The sequence below is a fragment of the Canis aureus genome, chromosome 12, assembly GCF_053574225.1.
Source record: "Canis aureus isolate CA01 chromosome 12, VMU_Caureus_v.1.0, whole genome shotgun sequence".
NCBI classification, from domain to species: domain Eukaryota; kingdom Metazoa; phylum Chordata; class Mammalia; order Carnivora; family Canidae; genus Canis; species Canis aureus.
The window spans coordinates 53,818,129-53,842,539 of NC_135622.1; the positions used below are offsets into that span (position 1 = coordinate 53,818,129).

At 39.1% G+C, this 24,411-nt stretch overlaps 1 protein-coding gene across 3 annotated transcripts in view; it reads left to right on the forward strand.

The window, feature by feature from the left end:
• Positions 1–24,411, forward strand: part of NBAS (NBAS subunit of NRZ tethering complex) — a 317,777-nt gene that overhangs the window by 181,969 nt on the left and 111,397 nt on the right. For all 3 annotated transcript variants that reach the window (XR_013349722.1, XM_077844073.1, XM_077844072.1), the window contains exons 36-40: positions 8,073–8,237; positions 11,525–11,638; positions 12,198–12,321; positions 22,945–23,021; positions 23,409–23,546. Coding sequence is in view for 2 of the 3 variants with exons in the window: in XM_077844073.1 (XP_077700199.1) it covers positions 8,073–8,237; positions 11,525–11,638; positions 12,198–12,321; positions 22,945–23,021; positions 23,409–23,546 (618 nt within the window). In the remaining variant the exon portion in view is untranslated. The remainder of the gene's footprint in view (positions 1–8,072; positions 8,238–11,524; positions 11,639–12,197; positions 12,322–22,944; positions 23,022–23,408; positions 23,547–24,411) is intronic.

The following is a 24,411-nucleotide window of genomic DNA, read 5'->3' on the forward strand; positions in this document are numbered from 1 at the left end:
CTACTTCTGTTTCTCCTAACTGCAGGCCTCTTAATCTTGGCCCAAGAATGCTAAGAGATTCAGGAAGGGTTTGATTCCCAAAGCCCCTGAAATCATGTGTCATATTTGGTGTATGTGTGTGTGTCAGTCTGTGACTTTGTGTGTTTATCTTTGTCTACATACATGTGCAGTTTTTTTTCTGGAGAAAGGACTTAAAGCTTTCATCAGAATTGTATCGTGGTTCATGACTTGCAGAGGTAAAAACATCTAAATTATAACTCAGTCTGTTATTTAGCAGATGAACCGAAACAGAGTCTGACTTTATAGTGAGTGATTTATTCCATGGGGTATTTTTCTACTGCTTCTTCTGACAGATACTTCTAAAAGTAGCATCACCAGTAATAAAGATTGTATTCTTATCATTTTGAGGTCAGGGTGAAATTTACTATAAGTGTTAGGTGCAGGGAAGAACTTTGGATCATCTAAAGATCTGTGGGAGGAGAAGGGATAGTGGATGAGTTCAGTTCGAGTGCTCTTTGTAATCCTTACATAGTTTGTGTATATCGCCAGCTCATTTTATGGTAGGCATCCTGATTTCTCATAAGTTAACCCTTTTGTTACCAGACACCAGAGAATGCAACTCCAAAATAGATTATTCTTTATAGTAATTGATCAACAGGAATCATTTCATTTCTGTAAGCCAAGCTTGACATGTGGAGCTATTCTTGTTCTCATGAACCTGATGGTAATGGTGTTTGTTGCAGAATTTGAAAAATACTATCAATGCTTAATCAGTTAACCTTTGAGCTATGTAACACAGTTGACATTAATGAGATTTCATGTTAAATTTTATGCTGGGAGTTGTTGATTTGGTTTGGGGGATTAATCTATTTCTGCTGTTACACATTCTAAATTAATTAGCAATGTGCAACTATGAATATAAAGAGTGCCAGTAGTAATCATTTGAGGAGTAAATTTTGCCTAACCTCTTTTATCTTTCCCCATTACATGTAGTTGAAGGAAAACTATTTCCTCATTAATTACTCTTAGTTACAGTAGAATCTTGATAGACTCTACAAGTTTGATGCTTCTTCTGTGGTCCAAATGAACTTATTTTACTTTTGTAATCCTCATTGGGGGGACTCTCTTACAATCCTTTTATCTTACACATTTCTGAACATGCGAATTTCATTTATCTTCTGAAACAAACTTTTAAGTTTCATGTATTTTGAATTTCCTACCTTGAGTTAGCCTATCCATGTGAACTAGAAGTAACGTTTAGGTTCATTTTATGAAATGGAATAATTGTTTTATCACCTGTATTTTTTTTATATCTTTCAGTTGACTTGGTTTTCCTCTGAGTGAAGTGGCATTGTGTTTAAGAGCCGTATTTCTTACCTTGTTTGTATTTTTCATTCTATATTTGGATTCGTTGATGACATTCAAATTGTTCAATATACCCTCTCAAGGAGATTCTTTTTTTTTTTTTTTAAAGATTTTATTTATTCATGAGAGGCGGAGAGAGAGAGAGAGATAGAGAGAGAGAGAGAGAGGCAGAGACACAGGCAGAGGGAGAAGCAGGCTCCATGCAGGGAGCCCAACGTGGGACTTCATCCCAGGTCTCCAGGATCAGGCCCTGGGCTGAAGGCGGCGCTAAACCACTGAGCCACCCAGGCTGCCCTCTCAAGGAGATTCTAAAGATGAACAAGATTTGAAAATGTAGCATGAAATCTTATTTGAATAACAGTTAGCTACTATAGGCACAACATATTAGGCTTTAGAAAATGTATCCTCAAACAATTAAATAGGCAGTAAAACCAGACTTCTTATACATATCTAAGGATACAAACTACAGTTTAGGGATTTTCACCTACTTTGAGGATATAGTAATGAATGAACATAGTCCCTACCCTTCAAAAGCTACTGTCTAGTTGGGAAGACAAACAAAATATCTATCCGTATATTATGGTAAGTCCATTAGAAGGATGCATTTATGCTACAGATGCAAAGGAGAGGGGGTAGCAAATTGTTGTAACAGGATTTTACTTACATGTTAAGGAAAATATGGAAGAACTTCTTTGTGACCTTGGAGTAGGCAATGATTTTTTAAAAAATATTTCATTTATTTGAGAGAGAGAGAGAGAGTGTGTGTGTGTGTGTGTGTGTGTGTGTGTGATTGTGAGAGAGGGAGGGAGGGAGCACGAACACAGTGAGGAGCAAAGGGAGAAACAGACTCCCTACTGAGCAGGGAACCTGAGGAGGGCCTTGATCCCAGGACTCTGGGATCCTGACCCAAGCCAAAGGCAGATGCTCAACCGACTGAGCTACCCACATGCCCCTGATTTCTTAAATATACAAAAAATACTAATCATAAAGTCAAAAAAACCTGATAAATTGTAGTAATTTAAAATTTAAGAACTATTAATCAAGACAGCATTAAAACAAAAAGATAATCTGCTAAGGAGCAGAAAATATTCACAATTTATACATTTAATAAGGGATGTGTATCCAGAATATATAAAGAATTAAAAGTGAATAAGGAAAACAGATAACCAACAGAAGAATGGCAAAACACTTGAACAGACACTTCACAAAAGCAGATGCTCAAATAGCCAACATATACATAAAACTTTTTGTTTTTTAAGATTTTATTTATTTATTCATGAGAGACACAGAGAGAGAGACAGAGTGAGACAGAGAGAGGCAGAGACACAGGCAGAGGGAGAAGCAGGCTCCATGCAGGGAGCCTGATGTGGGACTTGATCTGGGGTCTAGCAGGATCACACCCTAGGCTGAAGGCAGGCGCTAAACTGCTGAGCCACTCAGGGATCCCATATACATAAAAAATTATTCAACTTCATTAGTCACCGGAGAGATACAAATTAAAACCACAGAGAGATGCTGCTCACTGGTACTGCTAAAAGGAAAAAGACACATATGAAATGTGGCATGGGTGTGGAGTAACCAGAACTTTTATTGTAATTGGTTATTAGATAGAGTATCAGTTGGTGTGACCATTTTAGAAAATTTTTGGCACTATTTACTAAGTCCGAACAGATGCATACTCTATGTCTAAGTAATCCTTATTTCCAGAAATGCATACGTTCTCCAAAAGTTAATTATTACCATGTTCAGGGCCACACTTTTGGTATTGGCGCCAAACTGCAGAGTATCCCAAGTGCTCATCACAGAAAAAAAGGTTAAGTTCTGTTTACACTGTATAATCCTGTACCATTAACAGGATTGCACTGACAGTGAGTTGGACAGTTTTCAACAACTTGCAAGAATATGAATGAATTTATGTTGAATGATAGAGATTAGACTCAAAAGAGGATGTAATTCCATTCATATAAAGTATAAAAATAAGCAAAACAAATTTATGCTGCTGGAAGTCAGAATAGTGTTTATCTTGGCCATGTGAGTGGCTGGAAGTGACCATAAAAGCACCATCAGGGATGCTGGAAGTGGTCTGTTACTTAGTCTAAGTGCCAATTACAGAAGCGTGTTGAAATTTATCAACCTGTACATTCGCGTGTACACATTTTTTGATATATCTTATCCTTTAATGAAAAGGTTTTAAAGAAAGATCTCTAAGCTTGGATTAAAGACCCGAATGGAGAAAGTATACTGGCGGTATTGTGTTTGTTTCATGGAACTGTGGATAAGTACTATCTTTTTGCCCCCTAATTTTTTGTTTTTCAAATCATCTTTAATGAGATTTTAGTTTTACAGTACAGAAGAATAAATGACCTTAAATGCATGTGTGTGTCTGTGTGTATGTAATATGTCAAAACTCTATGAAGAAGAAGTGGACCACACATTTTGATGGCCAGACCTGGTCAAGAAGAAAGGAGACACCCGTAGGCCAATTGCCTGTGAGCAGCATATTTAGCTTACTTGATCTACAACTTACTTTTCTATCATATGGCATTCTCATACCTACTCTGCAATGTTAGTGTACAACTTAGTAGTGACCACAGGAAACACCTGCTCAGTACCTCTAACACATAGTATGCACTTAGTAAATATTTTTCTTATGTTTCTTATACATTATATACAGGACTTCTGCTAGACCCTTGAGGGTCTAGATCCTTGAGGAAAAAGATGTCTAGATCTTACTTCTCTCTGTGAACCAGGTCCTCTGTTCATTCTTCCTCAGTACCTTGCGTTGTTCAGTTTTACCCCTGCTGCATCTAACCTTGCTCCGCTGACCATGAACAATTTGCCTATGTTCTTGACTGTCTTCTGTATGTCTTTCAGCTCTTCACTAAGACCCAGCCTGGTGACCGTGCTCTTAATTTCTTAGAAAGTTGAATTTCTCTGCGTATCTGACTTACCTCAACTCTTTTCACTTTTAGAAGGATTTAGAAATAAAAACATTTATACTTAATATATGCATTCAGGTAGACAAATACCCTATGGTAACCTCATATGTTCATGTCATTATGATCTTAATACAGTCCCTGATTATTTTAAACGTGGACTAATGCACCAACATCCTATCTGGATTCTTGTGCCTGGAATAATATTTTTAAAACACAAACCTGATTACGTTACTCCCTATCTGTCAGGATGGCTGGGAGGTTGCTTTGGCCTGGTCAGCTGGGCTCTAGTTCCCTCTCCTTCCTTCCATCAGTGTTCTGCTCTTTGTCCTTGTGTGCCAGTGCCCGCACCTTCTCTGACTAATAAGATTCCTCCGGTATTGCTTCATTTTGTGCTCTTGTTTTTGTATAAATCTGCCTGAAAGTATCTCTGCCATTGCTCCTCAGGAGGGCCTGCCTTCTTACCTGCTGGAATATTACCTCCTTTCTGAAGCCCTCTATGATTGTGCATCCAGGCAGAGGAGATATGACCTCTCTTCGTGTTCCTGAAATGCTTTATGTGCACTTCTGCTTTGGAAGTTGATGTTATTCTGCAGTGATGTGTCTGCATCTCTGCCTCCCTCCCTAATTTCAGAGCAACTTGAGAGCACAGACTGTGTTTTGTTTTTATCACCTCATTGCTTGTATCATGCATGATGCCTTATAAGAGTCACCCAGTAACTGCTGAGTAAGGCAAGGAATTCTCATTTGTTTCTGAGTGGTGGTTGTTGTTTTTGTTGTTTTAGTTGTAAATTTTAAGTAATTCAAAAATCTAGCCAATAAATTGAGATGCTTACTATATATTTTACCTATTTTTTAAATTGACACACACAAATATACATCTGTTTAAAAAGAGACAACATATACTTCAAATTCTGAGCTTTATTTCTGGCAAAGAACTATTTTTGGCAGTGTGTTATTTATAGACACACAGAGCTGTTTCCACTCTGTGCACAGTTATTAGGGGGACAAACTTAGAAACCGATTGAAGCCAAGTGTACATGATCTCCAGAGCTTTCATGAGCCCAGAGAGAAGTGCTTAGGCTGGACTCGGATCGGTTGCATGCACAATGACCAGCTGTCCGGTGGAAAAAGGCCCCACCCCATCAGTGCAGAATGGGAACTGGAGCTAATATTGCCATTGTACACCATCAGAAGTTCGTTGGGTGAGGTTGTAGCCTTATTAGAAAAGAGGGGCCTCTGGGGTGCAGAAGCTAGAATCAGCTTGTTTTTCTTCTGTTGACTTAAGTCAGACATGATGAACCAGCTGTCTACAGGACAAAGGTGGAGAATAAATCAGCCGCCACTGCCATCTCCTCACACAGTGAAGAAATTAAGGAAAGAAAAGAATTCTAGTAATGCTACCATTAAAATTATTGGTGTTTTTTTGTGTGTTTTCCTTTTCAGTTGTATGCCCAGTATACATATGCAGCGCTTTGAGCCATCCTGGCACCTAACAAGCTTTTGTTGATTACTCTGGAAGGGAGAATTACATTTTTTCCTACATAGGACTTTCTACCTTGTCCTTTCAGAAGTGTTGGATAATGAGTGAAACCCCAAACAGTTATTTTTACCATGGTTGCCCTTATGAGTATACAAGCAACTTACCATGATTTTTTTTCCTTACTAACATCCATATTTTATGTTGTTTTCATAATCAAATTACAGTGATTACACTAAGTTAATAGTTTATACTGTTGCTAGTGTCCAAAAAGCCCACAGGAAAACACAATTTTTAAAGACTTTTAATTGAGATATATTTGACATAAAATATCGTGTTAGCTTAAGATATACAGCTTATTAATTTGATACTTTTTGTTTTTTAAGCAGGCTCCATGCCCAGTCTGGAGCCCAACACAGAGCTTGAACTCAGGATCCTGAGATCAAGACCTGAACTGAGATCAAGGATGGGATCCTCAACCTGCTGAGCCACCCAGGGGCCCCTGATTTGATACATTTATGTTGCAATATGGTTGCCATTGTAGCTTAGCTGACACCACTACTATGTCACATAATTATAATTTCTTTTATAATTTCTTCTAATTGGGACACAATTTGTGTGTGTGTGTGTGTGTGTGTGTGTCAAAAGCACAGTTTAAAAAATCTTATGAGAAAACAAACTGGGTAAATTTTAAGTACTGGATAGTATAGCTTAAATTCATTTCCTTTTGCAAGTAAGAATAAAGGTCACAGTGGTTTTCTAGAAGTTAAGTATTCTAACATGATGTTTTCTATTCATATTTCACAAATTGAGCCACTTAAAAACCGTGCAAATTGATTATAATTCCCTTGGGACAGAAATCTGGCAGACTTAGGTGGATCTCCACTTAGTCTCACATGGCCAAAATCATGATGCCAATAGGAATATAGGACTGAGGTCTCCGTTGCCTTGCTGGCTGTCACATGAGGGCTATTCTCAGCTTCTAGATGCCACTCATGTCCCTTTGCTTGTGGCCGCTTCCTCCGTCTTTAAAGCCAGCAACAATGAGTTGAATCCCCTTGTGCCTCAGGTCTCTCTTGCCTCTGCCCCATGGCATGTCCCAAATAACCTCCCTCTAACCCAACTGGGAAAAGGTCTCTGCTTAAAGGCTTGTGTGACTAGGTCAGTCCCATTCCAGTAGTTTAGATAACCTTTTTACCTCCAGGTCTGTGTCCTTAATCATATCTGCAAAGTCTCTTTGCCATGGAAGCCAGTGTATTCCCAGCTTCCAGGGATTAGGACGTGGACATCTTTGGGGGCCTGTAATTCTACTTACCATATAGGGCAACTGCCAGGTTGGTCTACACGCTCTATCCTAAGTCTACTACGTTCTATCCTAAGTATTTGTGATATGTGATGTCCTGGCAATTACTGAGTGATTACATGATTTATGTTTTTAATTACTTTTATGATGCATAAGTGAGTGATGTAATGTGGACCTAAATAGCTAAACTATTTAACTCTCCTTCTATCAGTATTAGGAAGGCTGTTGAAATAGGGGGACTAGGCCTTGACTTTGCTTTCATTTGAATGCGAAACTTACGAAGAAATGATTGGAAGTAGATAAACACTAAACCAAGGACTTTGTTTTTGTAGAACAAGTAGTGTTTTTCTTTGATCAAAAGCAGATGTGGTTGTTGTCATTTCTATTTAAAATAATGTTAATATATTAGTATTTTTCTTCACATGGAATCTCTCAGATGAGTAAATCGCCAGAATTTTAGCTGATTGCTTCAAGATTGGCAGGAGATTTCATGTTATAAACTTTTCAAATACTATCAATCACCCATTTATTTAGATGAAAAACAAAATACTTATTAACATTTATAGATGGGTCCTCCCAATCCTGTACCTATGTCTGGGTCACAGTAGCATTGTTCAGATGAATAATTTATTTCATAATTAACCTAAATAATAAATACTTTCAATTGTCTAAGAAATAAACATGAGTTTCTCATTGGTAGGGTATTAGAATGTAAAAAAGTAGAGAACCCATTATTTGCTTTATAAATGTTCTGAAGGGGATTATTTGACTAATGGACAATGATGATTTTTCTGTTACCATATTTCTTTGTAAATGATCCAAGGAGGTACAGTATGCCAATAGTGCTCTGTTTCACATTTTTTGTTGTTGCTGGCAAAGATGGATTTTTAAATTTATCTTCATGTCTGATAAGTATAAGTAGTCTCATTATCACTCTCTGTTCTGACAGTGTGCATTTTTTGCTCTTGCCGTTTTCTGTTTTAACTAGGGTGAAGCCAGCGTTCCTGGCAGCAACTCCGACCTCTTCCACTGGAGCACTGCTGCCACCATGAAGGTCCTGTCGAGCACCACGACCACCACCAAGGCTGTGCTGCAGGCCGTCAGTGATGGGCAGTGGTGGAAGAAGTCCTTAGCTTATCTTCGACCACTTCATGTAAGCAATGCCTCTTTCTTTTTAAAATCCCCTGGGTGGCTTGTGTCAGTGCACAAGCCCTGCTTCTCAGTTGTTTTCATGTTGTTACAGCTCTGTCCTCTCTAGATTATTAAAGTAATCTCTTAAGAAATCTAGGCCTCCCATCAGATGAGGGGAAAGAATAATTTATTTTATAGAATGTAACTTACTCCCATAAGGTGCTTGCAAATGACATTGGTACAGATTGAGGTGTGGTTTGATTTAATGTCAGAATTAAAGTTTAGTGGAATGAAAAGGAAATGATTCCATTAGTGCTTACTTGTTTTTGCAATATTTCTATGGGCCAGTAGTCAAGGAAAAGTGCTAGAAGTTGGTGGGGCTAAGGTTATTAGGGCTGCAATAACAATAATGCCACATACTGTGGGGCTTCAGCCACAAACATTTCTTCCTCATGGTTCTAGAGGCTGGGAAATCCAAGATCAAAGCTCTGGTGGGGCCTGCTTGCTGTGCTCTCACATTGTGGAAGGGGTGAGGGAGCTCTGTATTCTCTTGTGTAAGGGGGCTAGTCCCATCCATGAGGGCTCCATTCTCATGAGCTGATCATCTCCCGTAGGCCCCCAACTCTTTTTTTAATTTTATTTTATTTTATTTTTTTTACTTTGAATTGAGGTGTAGTTGACACGGAATGTAACAGTTTCAGGTGCACAGCATAGTGATTTAACACCTCTACACATTATGCTGTGCTCGCCATCTGTCATTAGATAACACCATTACAGTACCACTGTACATTCCCTGTGCCTTTCATCTCCTTGGCTTATGCATTCTGTAACCAGAAGCCTGTACCTTCCAATCTCCTTCACCCATTTTGCCAATCTCCCACCCCCCCTGCCACCGGCAGTCATTAGTTCTCTTATTTATGTGTCTGCTTATGCTTTTTTGTTTGTTTGCTCATTTGTTTTTTTAGATTCTGCATATAAGTGAAATCATATGGTATTTGTCTGTCTGACTTAGTTCGTTTAGCATAATACCCTCTAAGTCCATCCATGTCGTTGCAAATGACAAGATCTCATTCTTTTTTATGGCAGAGCAATGTTCCATTGTGTATGTACACCCAGAGGCCCCACCCCTTAATACCGTCATGTTGGCGCTTAGAATTTCAACATGTGAATTTTAGCAAGATGACACAAACATGCAGTTTTTAATAGGTGCTCCGGGTAAAGAGAACAGTGTAACAGATTCTTTCACCCATTCTGGCAATAGAGGTCAGGACAAGCAGCAGATTGATTGGGTGTGCTCTCTGTGACAAGTGAACCTGTTACTCCCCTGCTCTCTTTCCTATGCTCTCACACTGCAGTCCTTGGTCTCACCAGAAAGCTTAGAGGAAAAAGAAACAAACTTGTTTATGAGTTCACCCCAGACACTCACTAGGTGTATCATTCATTTCATTCATGTTCCAAATACTCCTCAGGCATTTTTTGTGTGCCAAAGACCACGCTAGTGATTGGGAGCTAAATTGAGAAACCCTTTCATGTGCGAAGCCTGTATTTCAGTGGGGGAGACAAAGCTGCCAATAAATATTTGTGTGATAATGTAACAATAGATGGTAGTGAGGACTCTGAGGATAACTTCAGCAAGATAAGTGGAGAATGATTGATATTGGGGGAGTGAAGGTCTGATTTGGATAGGAAGGTAGGTTTCTTCTGAGTCACTCTGAGCAGAAACCTGACTGGACAAGTAGAAAGAGCATAGAGCCCTTTTTGAAGGAATGTGTTAGACATCTTTGTAGAACAGAAAGGAGGCCTGTGTAGTATGAACAAAGTGAGCAGTGGGAAGAATGATAGGAGGTGAGATCAAGGAGGTGGTGAAGATGCCAGGATCTAAAGCCTTGTTTAGACTGTAATGGGGACCACAGATTTTATTCTGAGTGGGATGGAAAGTTGTTGGAGAATGTAGGGTTCACTTTACATCAGATCATCTGAGTGCCATGTGGAGAGGAGCCGGCAGTGTGAGTCAGAGCAAGGGCAAAGAGATCTTTGGTCTAGCATTCCAGGTGAGAGGTGGTGGTGGGGTAGGCTTGGGCAGCCATGAAGGAAGTGGGAGATGTATTTTGTGGACCTGCAGATGGTCTTGGATGTGGGATATGCAGGAAAGAGGGGAACTGAGGATGATCTAGCCAAGATGGTTGGGTAAAGGTAGATACCACAGACAGAGATGGTGTGTGCTTGACTTCGGGGTACGTATATCCATACACCTCTTCTCATAGTAGGTATCACACTGGCTGTGATTGTGGTTACTTTTCTGTCTCATGGCTAGAACATTTTGAGGGTGTGTGCCTCTGATGAAGTGTGTAGCTCTGTGCCTGATACATGATCGTATTTGTTAAGTGTCAGTTGTTGTTCTTATCCTCATTTGCAGCAGTGCCTTCACAGTTTCCCGAGGCTGTGGTTGGCATCAAGTGAGTACTCTGTAAATGGAGAGGAATGGGTGACTGTTTTACTTGGCTACTCCAGTGAGGAGCTTTACAATCTGAAGAAGATAAACCCAAAGACAATTAACTACTAGGGTTGGACCCCTAGTAGGGGTGCTTTTGAACAAGCACTTACCAGGGAGGACTGTCACTGACAGGTCTAGAAGGCATTTGTACTGCTTGTGAGGTAGCAGGCATAGGGAAAGGGGTGCCCTTCCATCTGGCCTTCAGCTGGCAGGGTTTCAGCAGGTGAGGTCCCAGGTGGGCCTGGAATCACAGGGTGGGGTCTGCCAAGGCAGTCAGCACAGACAGGCCTCTTGTAGTGGAAGAAAGGCATAGAAGCTGGTAGGACGGGAGAAGGAGATCTTGTTTGGAGTGGAAAATTAGCCTTTAATGTGAAGTGATGTTGAAGAACTTTAAATATTCTCTTATATACTTTAGACTTGATAGTGTGGCATGTTAGTATGGTTCAGAGCTACTACAGGTTTGTTGAGCAGGGGAGCAATGTGTATGAAATGAGGTTTTAGGAAGGTTATTCTGACTGTAGTAGAGAAGTTGCCATGTGTTTCACACTGATTGCTTCTTTGTTTTTGATGCATTGATGTCAGAGTGACCAGGAAAATCAAAAGGCACTGCAGGCTGAACTTGAAGTGCTGCTCTTAGAATGTAGGTGCTGTTCCTAATGCTTTTGCTGGGTGTCCATGTCACGCTGACAACACTCTATGTAGTTGCCATGCTGCATGTCGATCATCTTCTTCGGAGATAACCCCTCTGTCTCCCTCCCTATCTGCCTCGAGTGCTCTTTCTTCTTATCTACTCTTCTTCACTTTGTTCTATTTAGGGGCAAGAATTTGGTGGTGTTTATCAGATTGGAACCACAGCCAATGAAAGTCTAGAAAAACAAGGCTGTCATCCTTTTTATGAATCTGTCCTCTCTGATCCCTTCGTCACAGAGGTAAGGACAGCATGCCTGAGAACATAGATGCAACTGTCATGCTGTTGTGGGCATTTTAGTATAAATAGAAGTTAAAATGTTCCTGGAAATGTACATCTTTGGCCTCATTCTTACTCATGTTATTCATTGGTTTTATGTGACTTTTAAAAAAATACGTATTTTTAAAAAGATTTATTTTATTTATTTGAGAGAGAGAGAGAGAGAGGAGGAGTGAGTATGAGCAGGGGCAGGGACAGAGGGAGAGAGAGAATCTCAAACAGACTCCCCTCCTGACCTGGGAGCCTGACACAGGGCTCAGTCTCACAACCCTGAGATGCTGACCTGAGCTGACATCAAGAGTCGGACACCCAACTGAGCCACCCAGGCAACTTGGTTTTATGTGACTTGTATATGTCATAACGTATTATGAGATTAAAATCTGTTTCAAACTTATAGCATGCTTTAGTAAGTGAGAAGTTCTAATTCAAATCATCAAAAGATATAAAATCCTATAATTCTGTTCTAAGAATATCTTCAGAGAAAAAGGTACCTACTAAATGGTATAACTGCGTTGGTCTAGTCTGCAGGGACCTATGACCCCCACCAGCACGTTCCAGTGGAAAGCTTTGCAGAGGTATTACTGAGAACTGGAAAACTGGCTGAGACGAAAACAGAAGGGGAAGAGGTATTTCCAACAACAGAAGGTATGAAAGAAGGTTCTAGTTCCCTGACAGTGTGTGACTCTACTATTAGGGGAACCATAAGTGAAAAACTATGAGTGAATAGGAGTGGAGAAAAACGATAATAAATTGTTGTAATTCTGAATAGCTAAACTTGACACCATCGTGTATTTATTTAAAACATTTATTTGAGTACCTTCTGTTTTCTGGATACTTACTAATATTGAGGATTTAAAGAGATAAGTGTGATATAATTGAAGTGATTCTTAAACAGGTATTTCTGACTTTGTGTTAGTTAAGAACTCTTAAGTATTTGCTATATTTCTCTTGTTAAGAATTTTCTGCATGGCTGCATATCTTGCCATGTAGAATTTTTTGTGAAAGAATTAAATGTATATAAGTTCGCCAAAGACACCTTTCCATTTGTATATTTTTTCCTCTATACTGTCCTTACTTCTTTTTAAGATTTAGGATAGTTTCTTTGGCTATTTTTTTTTTTTCCAGTTCCCTCCCTCTTCTCTGCCATCTTTAGTGAATACCTCATGATATAAAGGCTGCTGGAACTCCACCTATCTTTCTATATTCCAGATATCAGTAAAGAGAAAAGAAGAAGGAGGGCAAAACAGTCTCCTTGGTAGTCCTCTCCACTCCTTCCATTCAGATATTTCTGGCTGTCTCTCACTGCCAGTATACATGGATGATGCAGTCTTAACTGAGCACGTTACTGGATGAAATGAAATTTTGGGAAAATGTATATGGGGAATAGAATTGCCATTTTCCTAGAAACCTCATTCTGTCACTCATTTTTGGATAATCCTGCTTTCAATCAGTATTTGTATGTAGTTGGGAAGAGGGGAAGCAAATACCAGTTTTCTATCCACTGTGTGGGGTCTCTTGAATAGTAGCAGCTTTTTACTAAGTATACCATTTTTCTTCGGTTCTGAGATGCATGTTTTTTTTAACCTCTTATTTCTGAAATCAGGGTACCTCACATTTGATGAGTATACTTGTTTTTCTTTATTTTTTTCCTCCTCTATCAAGCTATTATTAAATTCATGGCACATCTTGCAAATAATGCTAAAAGTACATGAAGAGTATAGTTGCATTGCTATTTATCCTTTTAATTATTCTTTATTACTTCTTGCTTTTCTTTTTTTACTTGTCTTTTTTCAATTCCATAGACATTTATTTGTAGGCAGCATTTACGTTTCTACCCTAAGAGAAGCCCAATATCAAATGCTATTAGTACAGTGTCTTACTTAATAACAGACCTCCTGATATTTACCATCAGTCCTATTTTAGAGATAAAGAACCATGTTTCAGGGACATGAAATTGTGGTTTTTGTTGTTGTCTTACTTACAAAGCCAGTGGTTGGTTGAACTTAATTCAGATTCACCTTTGTCTGATCATTGTAGAAGGTAGTATTTTCCACATTTTAGCAGTCTCTGCAAGGCAATGTACTAGACCCTGAATCAAAAAAAGGAGACATAATAGCAAACAAAAACATGCCAGTGTTATTGTTTAGTTTGGTATTTTCTATTCAACACTGGTCACTCTGTTGAAGATAGCATTTTTGCAAGGTGGAGTTTGCGATGAGGGAGAAAAATTGTCCTGAACAGTAAAAACTCCTCAAAATGGAACTATGGTTCATTTCCCTTTCCTTTGACCACACATGACATTTTCATACTCATAGTAAAGTTCTGCAAGTATAACAGAAAAATAGGAGGTGTCCTCTGTTTCACCTATTTGTTCCTCAAGCCTCCTTCTGGATAAATTATTTTTAATTATATGCTTATAGATCAAACTGTGATTGATTATTGAGACGGTTTGCATGGATAGAATCTAAGACCTTAAGAAAAATAGTGGGTTGGATGTGGAAATGTATCACCCATTGATCAGCATAATAATGGACTAAAATCATACTCAGGAAATTGGAAACATTGATTCACACAATATTTCTATTATTTAGCTTGCAGCATACATATGTGTGAGCATGAGCACCTCTTTTACAAAAGGCGTGCTCTTTTTCAAAAGGCACCTCTTTCTCAAAAAGGTGTAAAATAATGACATCACGTTGTAAAGGTCTGAGAGATAGATGCCTTCTTGGAGCAGACTCTCACAAATTGATTTCTCAGTTGATGAAGGCTTCTGCTATTTTCCAGAACTGTTTTCTTGGAGAAAATGAAAGGCCCTTGTGAGGCACAGATTTCTGGGTTAGTAGACCTTCCCTTTTCATAGGGTCTTTAGAGTACTTGATCATCTCTGCTACAGTTGGTAATTAAATGATAAGGCATCCAAATGATTGTGAAACATGAAGCAAATAGAGAGGTGTTTTTTAGGACTTGTGAGGAATAGGGGAACCATACCTGATGATGAATCAGGGAAATCCCCATCCAGTTTCTTTTCTCACCATGTGTTCATTATTAACTGAAGGAATGATCCTTGAGCCACCTGTGTGCTTGGCACTACCCTTGTACTTGGACTATAAGTTAAAGAAGACATGGTCCTGTCTTCAGATGGCTTACAGTTGGGGTGAGGAGACAGACAAATCTGTGTATGTAACAGTACAACACAAGGGGTGCTAGGATTATAGACATGTGACACCAGAGTGGAAAGGGGGTTTGAAGAGGCCTCCCAGAGCTGGTGATACTTGACCTGGGTTTTGAAGGATGAACAGGGGCAGTGTTGGTAAAAAGAGGGAGGTATGTTGGGAGGGGGAGAAGGGGCATAAAGAGGGAATAAAATTCACAGAAGCAAAGATGGCAAACATCACAGTTTTCCAGGGACTTATAAGTTATTCTGATATCCAGAAGGAAGAGTATATGTAGGCAACCAACCAGTGAAGAAGCAAGGCAACACTAGGCTGGGCAGAGATGCAAGGCATCGTGTGCTAAGTTAAATGTTTTAAATGAACCTTCCACTGAAAGCTGTAGGGGTTTCAAGCAGAAGAGTATTATTTAGTTTTCCTTTACCTCTTTATCTGTAAAATGGACACAACGGCTTGTAGGTTCCATCCCTAGGCTGTTGCTCACCAGTGGTGGTGATGGGCCCCTCTTGGGCACAGTTTCACAGACTGTCCCTGGCCTGCATTAATGTTCTGGGGGCCATCATGTGCTATAGCCTATCCAGTTACCATTTCCCCTTGTTTCCAAGGCCTCTGCTGTTTTCCATCCTTGTTTCACATTAGAACCTCTTAGGGAATTTGTAAGAAGCACTGAAGCCCGGGATCTACCATAGACCATGTATCTTAGAGCCTCTATTGTACAGCCCATGCATTAAATATTTTTTAGAGTTCCTAAAGCAATTCAGTCATTAAGCCATGGTTAAGACCCTTTGGAAGTTTCCCTTAACATTGCTACTATCTCCCCACCCATCATGTCTAATCTTCAAACTAACACACTTGCTTTCTGAGCCTCTCGCCTGGCAGTCTAGTCATATACCTTTTATGTCTGTGCCTGGTCTCTTCAAGCCTGAGGGTCAGACCCTGAGTGTCCTGTTTCTAACGTGGTTACAGGGCTGCTTGGGTATTCTATATGGTAGGTGCAGAGTCATTGTCTCCCCACAGTGACGAGAGGGAGCACAGTGCATGCATCACAGTTGCTGGGACAGGAATGGAGGCTGTGCTGTTGGTGAAGCTGAATCCAAGTCCTGGGGGCGTGTGCTTGTCTTAGCAGTGTCTGTGAGATTTTAGCGGGACTGCAGGTGTTTTCCTTCTGTCCTGCTCTTTCTTCGAATTGTCTTTTCTGACACTCAGATTTTTAATACTCTACCAAGGGACAGCATCCAAGTCCATTAAAGCATTAAAAACTTTTTCTCAATATTGTTGAATTGAGTGGGGAAAAGATTTCAGGACACTTATATATATATTAAAAATGAAATTTTTAAAAATAGAAGTGATTTTAGTATTCCTTTAATTTTACATTTGGGGTTATAATTTATGATTATAATTTATGATGTACGTTCATAACTACTGTCACATTGGATATTTCTTGATAATGCTAATATATATGAAATAGATATCTTTGGCTAATTTATAATATCAATATTTGTCAGGAATTCAGAATTGAAGAGTGATATAGGTTAAATGACCCAAATTAAAAATTGTAAAAATATGACTTCTGACTTTGGTTCAGAAGTAGGTCATAATACAAATTAAACTTCCCAACGTGATCTGACTTTTCAGAATTTTTTAATAACGTTGATGAAAAGGTTTTTATGGAGACTAGCTGAAGAAAATGGATCATTATTTATTTAGCTAAATGAATGATTTAATGGCTAATGATTTCCAAATCAATAACATGGGCAGCTTTCCTATGTGAATTTAATTCTGGAATTAAATTTATCATGGAGTGCTTTCCAGAGGCACTGAATTTGCACAGAATTAGTGCTTGGAGGCTTAGGCATAGATTTCATCTGATTTTGGCTGTATAACTTGTTAGAAAATGCATGATATTCAAGATTTTAGAACCAGCATTGCACATTAAATTCATTGATTCACACTGATAAATAAATGGAGAAACATCATTCTTTGGGGTTTGTTTCTCATATACCTTAATGTTAACATAAAATCACTGTGACTCCATCTGTAGAAAGTATGACATCTGGTGAATCCTAGTGAGACCCCTGGGATCGGTCTACTTCAGATTATCACTGATAATTTTGTCAAATGCTTCAATGGCTCATAGATTGAAAGACTAGGAAGCTTCCTGTCTGTCGGGCTTGATTTCCACTCTATAAGAACCCTTGAGTCTTAGTGCTGCCTAGAAGGTTTTGGTGTCTGGGGGCACAACTTCATGTAACCCTAATCACCCCCCATTGCCAAATCCATCACATTGGGGATTAGGGCTTCAACATAAATTTTGAGAGAGCACTAACATTTAGTTCATTAACAGTGCCTTGACAGATTAGCCACTTTTCCGAGTTTAGGTGATTGACATTAGCTATCCAAACCTGTGTAAAAAAGCAAGATAAGACTATCTTCTTTGTGGGGTTTTTGTAACACTTAGAGCTAATACTTGCAAAACATCTTTCTCATGTCTGGCTTGCCAGAGCAGATAGCTTAAAAATTACAGGTATTTTTGTTTTGCAGTATTTAATATTGTTCTTTGTAGTAATTAATACTGTTCTGTAAAGCAATGGCATGAGTAGTAGACAGAGAATTTGCACATAAGTCATTTGAGGGTCAGACTAATTTGATTGGTGTATAGCATAGGGATAGCATCAGTTAAAACCACAAATTAAGGTTGGCTCATGTTTATAAAAATATTAAATACCATACAGAATTTAATTTTCATTCCTTAGGAAATAGGTAACCATTGGAGAGGTTTGTGTGTATATATGTATGTGCACATATTTATGTTTTAAGCTCTCAGACATGATTATACTAGTGCTTTGACTAAAATTAATTTTAGTCAAAAATTTGTAGGAAAGCACTGTTTTAGAATGGATTGGAAGAAGGAAGACTGAGGCATCAAGTAGAGTTGGAAGGTTGTTGAAAGAGTCCAGTTTTAATTTTTTATTATTTATTTATTTATTTATTTAGAGTCCAGTTTTTAAACTATAGTTTGTAGCAGTGAAAACAGTATCTTGTGGAAAACAGTTCTTTGGAAATGAGTGCTTGGGTGGCTGATGGCTGGGAGCAGAGAAGAGGGTGCAGTCCAAGATAACTCTGTGATTTTATGTTTTGCTAATGGGGAGAACAGAGCACCATTGTCAGAAATAGGAACAATACTGGGTAAAGAATTAGTAATGTGGGGGATTATTTGAGTGGCAGCATCCCAGCAAGTCCTGTGAAATGGGTCAGGACTCTAGAGATAAAAGTTGGGGAAATACACTGAGATAGCAGCTGAGGTAAAGAACATAGCTAAGTTCTCTTGGGAAGAACTTGTGAAGTGGGGATTGGCAGTCATGAAGTCATCTAACCGAGTCCCCACATTGAGCATTTGAGGAGAGGAGGGTCTGCTGGTCATTTGAGGTGAGCTGCTGGGGAACCCTGGAACCCTGAAGTCAAGGAGGGACATGGCAGTGCCTTGTACTCCCATGAGCCCTGAGAGAAAGTGGGAAGGAGATGATTGTTGAATTTGTTAGAAAGAAGCTCTCACAGGAAGAACATTTTTTTCTCCAAGACTGATATGATTTCTTTCTGTGTTGGTGCAGAACCAATAGAAAAGAACTTCTTGTGATTTTTAACCCTCCTTTGTTGATTTGAGGAAAACAGCCACCTTCTTCCACAGAGAGGTTTTGAGGAATAACTAGTTCAAGTAAGTGCTGAGTGCTCAGTGAGAAGAAGCAGAGCAGCAAGGAGAGTGGTCGCAGAGGTGCAGCAGCCCATTGGGTGTGACCCTGTAAGTCTGCAGTTGTCTCCCTGTGCACTTTGTCTGCATGTCCCAATGTAGTTGCTAATTCATAAGTCATCATGACTTCTATAAAATGGAAGTCATCACCTCTCTTACCACCACGGCAGTTACTAATGGAAGAACCAATGATCTGTCATGGGGGTGGGAGGAGGGCATCAAAAAGTGTCCTAAATGGAGAAATGGAGAAAATGATTTGTTTCCTCAAGTCTATAGTTTATTTTATTTTTTTAAAAGATTTTATTTATTCATGAAACACACACACACACAGAGAGAGAGAGAGAGAGGCAGAGACACAGGCAGAGGGAGAAGCAGGCTCCATGCAGGGAGCCCGACGCGGGACTCGATCCCAGGATCAGGCCCTGGGTTGAAGGCGGCGCTAAACCGCTGAGCCACCTGGGCTGCCCCTCAAGTCTATAGTTTAAAGTGGAGAAACTTCCTAGGTGTTTTCTATCTGCTAAAGAGATGATATGTACTTTACATACTTTACTTCATTGAATCCCAGTTTACTTGTGAGGAAAATTAAGGCCCTGATCTAAAATCTGAAATGCTTTGAAAGCCAAAAGGACTTTTTGTAACTTGGTTGGCATCAAAACCTGAACTAAGCTGACATGAGATTAAGTCGTTGCTTTATCTCATTTTGTGTGAGCATTCCAAAGTTTTACAGCATATATATTAATGTCTTTGATTATCAGGTGTTCTCAGGTCGGCTGAAGGTATCATATAATATCTGATATACTTAGAGTGTAACACTCTGAAAGTACAAAGCATTCTGAACTTCGGGACACCAACTTGTGCAGTGAATCAGTGCTGGGTCTCCATTTTGATCCTACCATGTGCTGTGGATGGTTTCCTTCTCGCTGTATCATTCTGCCAGGTTGTATAGTTTATAGATGCTGTTTTAGTTGTTCTAAAATGTATCTGGGGTGTTGGTCTTACTTGGGTATGGTAAGACCCCCAGAAGTGAAAGTGATGGCTACAAAGGAAGAAGCACAGACTCACACATCCCTAGAAACAGGAGGCAAGCAGGCCACACACAGAGCCCCATGGGGGGCACTTGGATCAGTCAGAGGCAAGAGCAGAGGACTGAGGAGAAAGCATGGGCAAAAGCCTTTATTGTGTTCTCCGTGGGAATGAATAGGGGAGGGATTGGTGGCAAACTTGAAGAAGTGTAAAATAGATGGTTTGAATCATTTTGTACGACTCTGGGCTTTAGAGTTGTCTTGGGTTGTCCAGTATCTCTTCCTGGGGTGATTAGGGCAGGAGAATGTAAAAGCCAGTGAGAGGAGGTGGTTCAGAGTATTGGCTCTGAATTGGTTGTTTGCAGGCATCTTATTTGCTGTCTTTAGGAATGTCCAGCTCTGGGAAGGGCCATCTTTCCAGGATCAAGACCTCCAAGATGTGGGATGCCTGGGTGGCTCAGTGGTTGAGCGTCTGGGCATGATCCTGGAGACCCGGGATCGAGTCCCGCGTCGGGCCCCCTGCGTGCAGCCTGCTTCTCCCTCTGCCTGTGTCTCTGTCTCTCTATCTCTCATGAATAAATAAAATCTTAAAAAAAAAAAAAAAAAAGACCTCCAAGATGTTAAAGCATCGTAGAGAAAGAAAAAGATAAACACATTTGTATGTATGAAATAAAATCTATGGATGTTATTCACTTGGAGCAAACATTTATATTTTGGGGTGATTGTTTTCACTGCTTGGTCAAAGTAACTGATGATTCTTTGGACTCTGTCTCAGAGTACTTTTTGTCATACTTTGAGTCCATGGAAATTAGCTATTTCTTTTCTCTTTCCTGCTGTTTTAAGCTTTGTATTCAATTATATATGTTCAAGAAATGCTAGAGGTCATCTTGTCAATGAAATAATATAACTATTTTTAAAATAAATCTACTGGAGCTTAAGTATTCAGATGAAGCTCTTCTCCTTGAATGATATTTCCTGGGGACTGTGCTTTTATTTCCATTATGTCGTTACTGTTCTTTTTTTGTTGTTTTAGTGTGTTGTTGGGTTGTTTCTGTCTTAGAATTTCCTTCAGGATCTGTAGCACATTCATTGGAATATCTCCTGAATATTTATATCTCTTGAGGGTGCCTTGGTTTTGGGATACAGACAGATGCACATGAAATGGAGTAAAAGATAAAGTCCATGATACGATTTAAAAAACATAGATCTGACTGGAAGGGAGTCAGTAACAGAACTGATGCTCCCAAGGCCTCAGGTTGGCCCCAACCACAATCTGAGAGGGATGGTCCTTCAGTAGCTGGAGCAGAGCCACACACCTGAAATAAAGATTCCTGAGCTTTGAGAAGACAGGATTAATTTTGATGAGTGGGTTCAGATACACTAACTAGAAAACTGCCTTCTTTTGCATGAAGAAGGGAGATATCTGAAAACAAAATAGGGGTAGAAAAAAAAAACTAGGTGAGATTGCAGTTGTAGGTCACTTTATAAGAAACTATACGAGAAAGAAAATTAACAGAGAAGAATTATTAATATGTGAAACTATTGGACCTTTTTTTTCCTCCAAAATATGGATCCTGAGGGACTGTTAAGCAGGTGTCAAATGGTAGAATATATAAGACAGATAGAAGTCAAATGGCAGCCCTGGGGTCTTGTGCATCTGTGTTTGTATAGTGTACAATTTCTACACACTAAGTAAATCTTTCTGGTATCATCTCGGGTTCTGCAGATTTAACTTACGTGTTTCTGGTAATTTGCTTTTTTGTCTTCTGGTATCTGGAATACATAGCCAACCCTTCATCCTTCAGTTTTCATAATGTTCTAGAACTCACACACCAACATTATCTCTCTTCTTTCCTCTCATAATAATTTGGACATAATTTGATTTGGGCCCTTTGCATTGTATTTTTTATTTGTTTGGAAGCTTTCTCTTGTCCTAGTATATTTATCCTAGTATGTTTATCCAAAAGAGTGGAGACTGATTTTTTTTTAAGATTTTATTTATTTATGAGAGAGAGAGAGAGAGAGAGAGGGGCAGAGACACAGGCAGAGGGAGAAGCAGACTCCATGCACAGTGGAGAAAGCTCAGTGTTTTCTTCTATGAGTCATCCACAGGAGATTTTGAGTTCTCAGTCAACTTTTGACACTTCACCCACTTGTAGGTGGTTCCTCACCCTACCACCGTTTCATTGCCCAGACTGTCAGCTAAGCCCAGATTATATAAATGACTTAAATTTTAGTTCAAGTAAGACACAATTAGGAAGGTAAATCTTCTGGAAAAAAATTATATGGTGTATTTCCAAAGTCAAATATCATTTACTTTGGATTATTCGCATACTGTTCTCCTTCATTAGTGCAGATCATGAGTCTGTGTTTTTTAAAAATAAAGGATTTACGTTGTGATTACATATGACTACCTGGTATTTGTCACTAGGACCCTAAATGAATGGAATATTTCCTTATGAATACAGACTGTGTATAAACAGACTTTTTTGGCAGTGTGCTCTTTTATTAAAGCCATGACATCGATAGTTGTTGCTTATATAAAAAAAGTTTGTGGGAAAGTTGTTAATAGTTGGAATATTTTAAGATCTTATATAATCAAAGCAAGGGTTTTAGTGGAGTGCAATGAAGAGGGATGTTCCTAGAAGGAATAAAACCATATTCATTGTAGTAATCAAAAGATTTATCCTCAGTTTGCTCACACAGCTGTTTCGTTACCTTGCTCTTTAGTGTTCATATGCTCATTTTCCATATTAGGCTGTCATTGATATACTCAGTTTTATAGCATGGCCTGGGTCTTTGAAACCAAAAGATTAGCTGTAAGAAAGCATCCTCACTGATCCATTTGCACTTAGACTTTGTACCCGCATGAACAGAATTTTTTTTTTAAGATTTTATTTATTTATTCATGAGCGACAGAGAGAGAGAGAGAGAGAGAGAGAGAGACAGAGACACAGGCAGAGAAAGAAGCAGGCTCCATGCAGGGAGCCTGACGCGGGACTCAATCCCGGGACTCTGTGATCACGCCCTGAGCCAAAGGGCTCAACTGCTCAATTGCTGAGCCATCCAGGCATCCCCATGAACAGAATTTTAAAAAACATAACAAATAGTACAATACTTCTGAATTAAGACAGGGTTACTATTTAATAACAATTTTTCCTATGATGTGTATTTGGATGGTACTAAGAGGCATTTGTAAAAGGTCTTAAAGAGTCCTCTGAAGCTAATTATCTGTGGTAATCATGCAAGATTAAAAACATGGCACTCAGTAACTACAAATGTCATATAGATCCTCAAGAATAATAATGCATTTTTTTTCCCCTGCCTTCAGTTCTCTTGCAGCTGGCAAGTGATGCTTTACCAAATGACATGACATTGGCTCTTGCTTATCTCCTTGCCTTACCACAGGTAAGTTTACCCTTACCAAGAGAGGATTTAATGAATAAAAAAACCTGTACTGGAGATTTTTCACCAGTAAGTTGTTTTTTATATATTTCACTTCCTTCTGATTATTCTTACATACTGGAAGGACTGTGGTTGTCAGTACTCAGAGAGCAGATTCTACAATTTTAACTGAAGTGTTAATTTCAAAATCTTCTTTTACATGCAGAGGGTCTGCCTTTACGGTATCTTCTGAATTTTAATGTAGTTCTATTAAGTTGAGCTTGAGTTGAACTTTGAACCAAAGTGGAAACTTTGAACCAAAACTCTACAGCGATTACTGAAATGTAATAGCTTATGATGATTTCCTTAATTTCCTTTCAGCTGAGTTCATTCTGTCATGTTCCTTTCTAGGTGTTGGATGCTAACAAGTGCTTTGAAAAGCAGGCCCACTCTGCATTATCTCTCCAGCTGGCAGCATATTACTACAGCCTCCAGATCTATGCCCGCTTGGCTCCATGTTTCAGGGACAAGTGCCATCCTCTTTACAGGGTGAGTTCTCATGGTTCCCACTTTATTAACGAGCAGAGTTAAAGCTTCTCTAAAATAGTTAAAACACGTGTTTACCTCTTTGGAGGGACTGATCTGCCTTGTATCCAGAATGCATTCCCCGTTGCTCACAGCCCTGGCCTTTCCTGTGTTGGACAGAGTTGCTTTTCCAGGCATCAGTAAGAGGAAGTTTCCAGTGTTTATGGTGAATGCCGATTCTCCCCACAACTTTGCTCTCATTTATATTATTTTACAAGGTTCTTAGGAAAAGGTTTAAAGTCGTAGAAGAGGGTAAGTGGAGAATTGGCTTTCTAATTCACTGCCCGAAAGGAAGATGGCTCCAATTTAGAACAGGAGGCAATCCAGTTTTTTGAGCAGTTGCTGTACTTTGATTTATTTGAAAGCCAGAAATATGAGAGTAGTAGCTGCACAGATAAACTATTGAAATGTGTCAGGCTTACTTGCCACCAGTCTCCAGACCACTTTTAGGTAACTTTATTGTTTATTTCTGAGCAAAAGCGCCTAAGTGTGGCCTTAAGTTACGTGTGACTTCTTTTGTGGACACAGAGCTATTATAAATGCCATTAGAAAATCCAAGCCCTCCAGGTTTACTTACGTATACCAGTTTTATCTATCTGCCTTTGGAAATTATCTGTTTTTTGTTTTTTGGGTTTTTTGTTTTTTTTTGTTTTTTTTTTTTGTACTGAAGTATTTTAAGAGAATTACCACTTTGAAAGTAGATAAGCAAATAGATCAGACTTTCAAATCTACTACGTGTACAAATAAAAAGTTCAAATTATATTGAGGCATGATTCTTTCTCCTCTGACTTCAAAGTACACTGTGAAGAAGTAATTTCACAATCTAAAT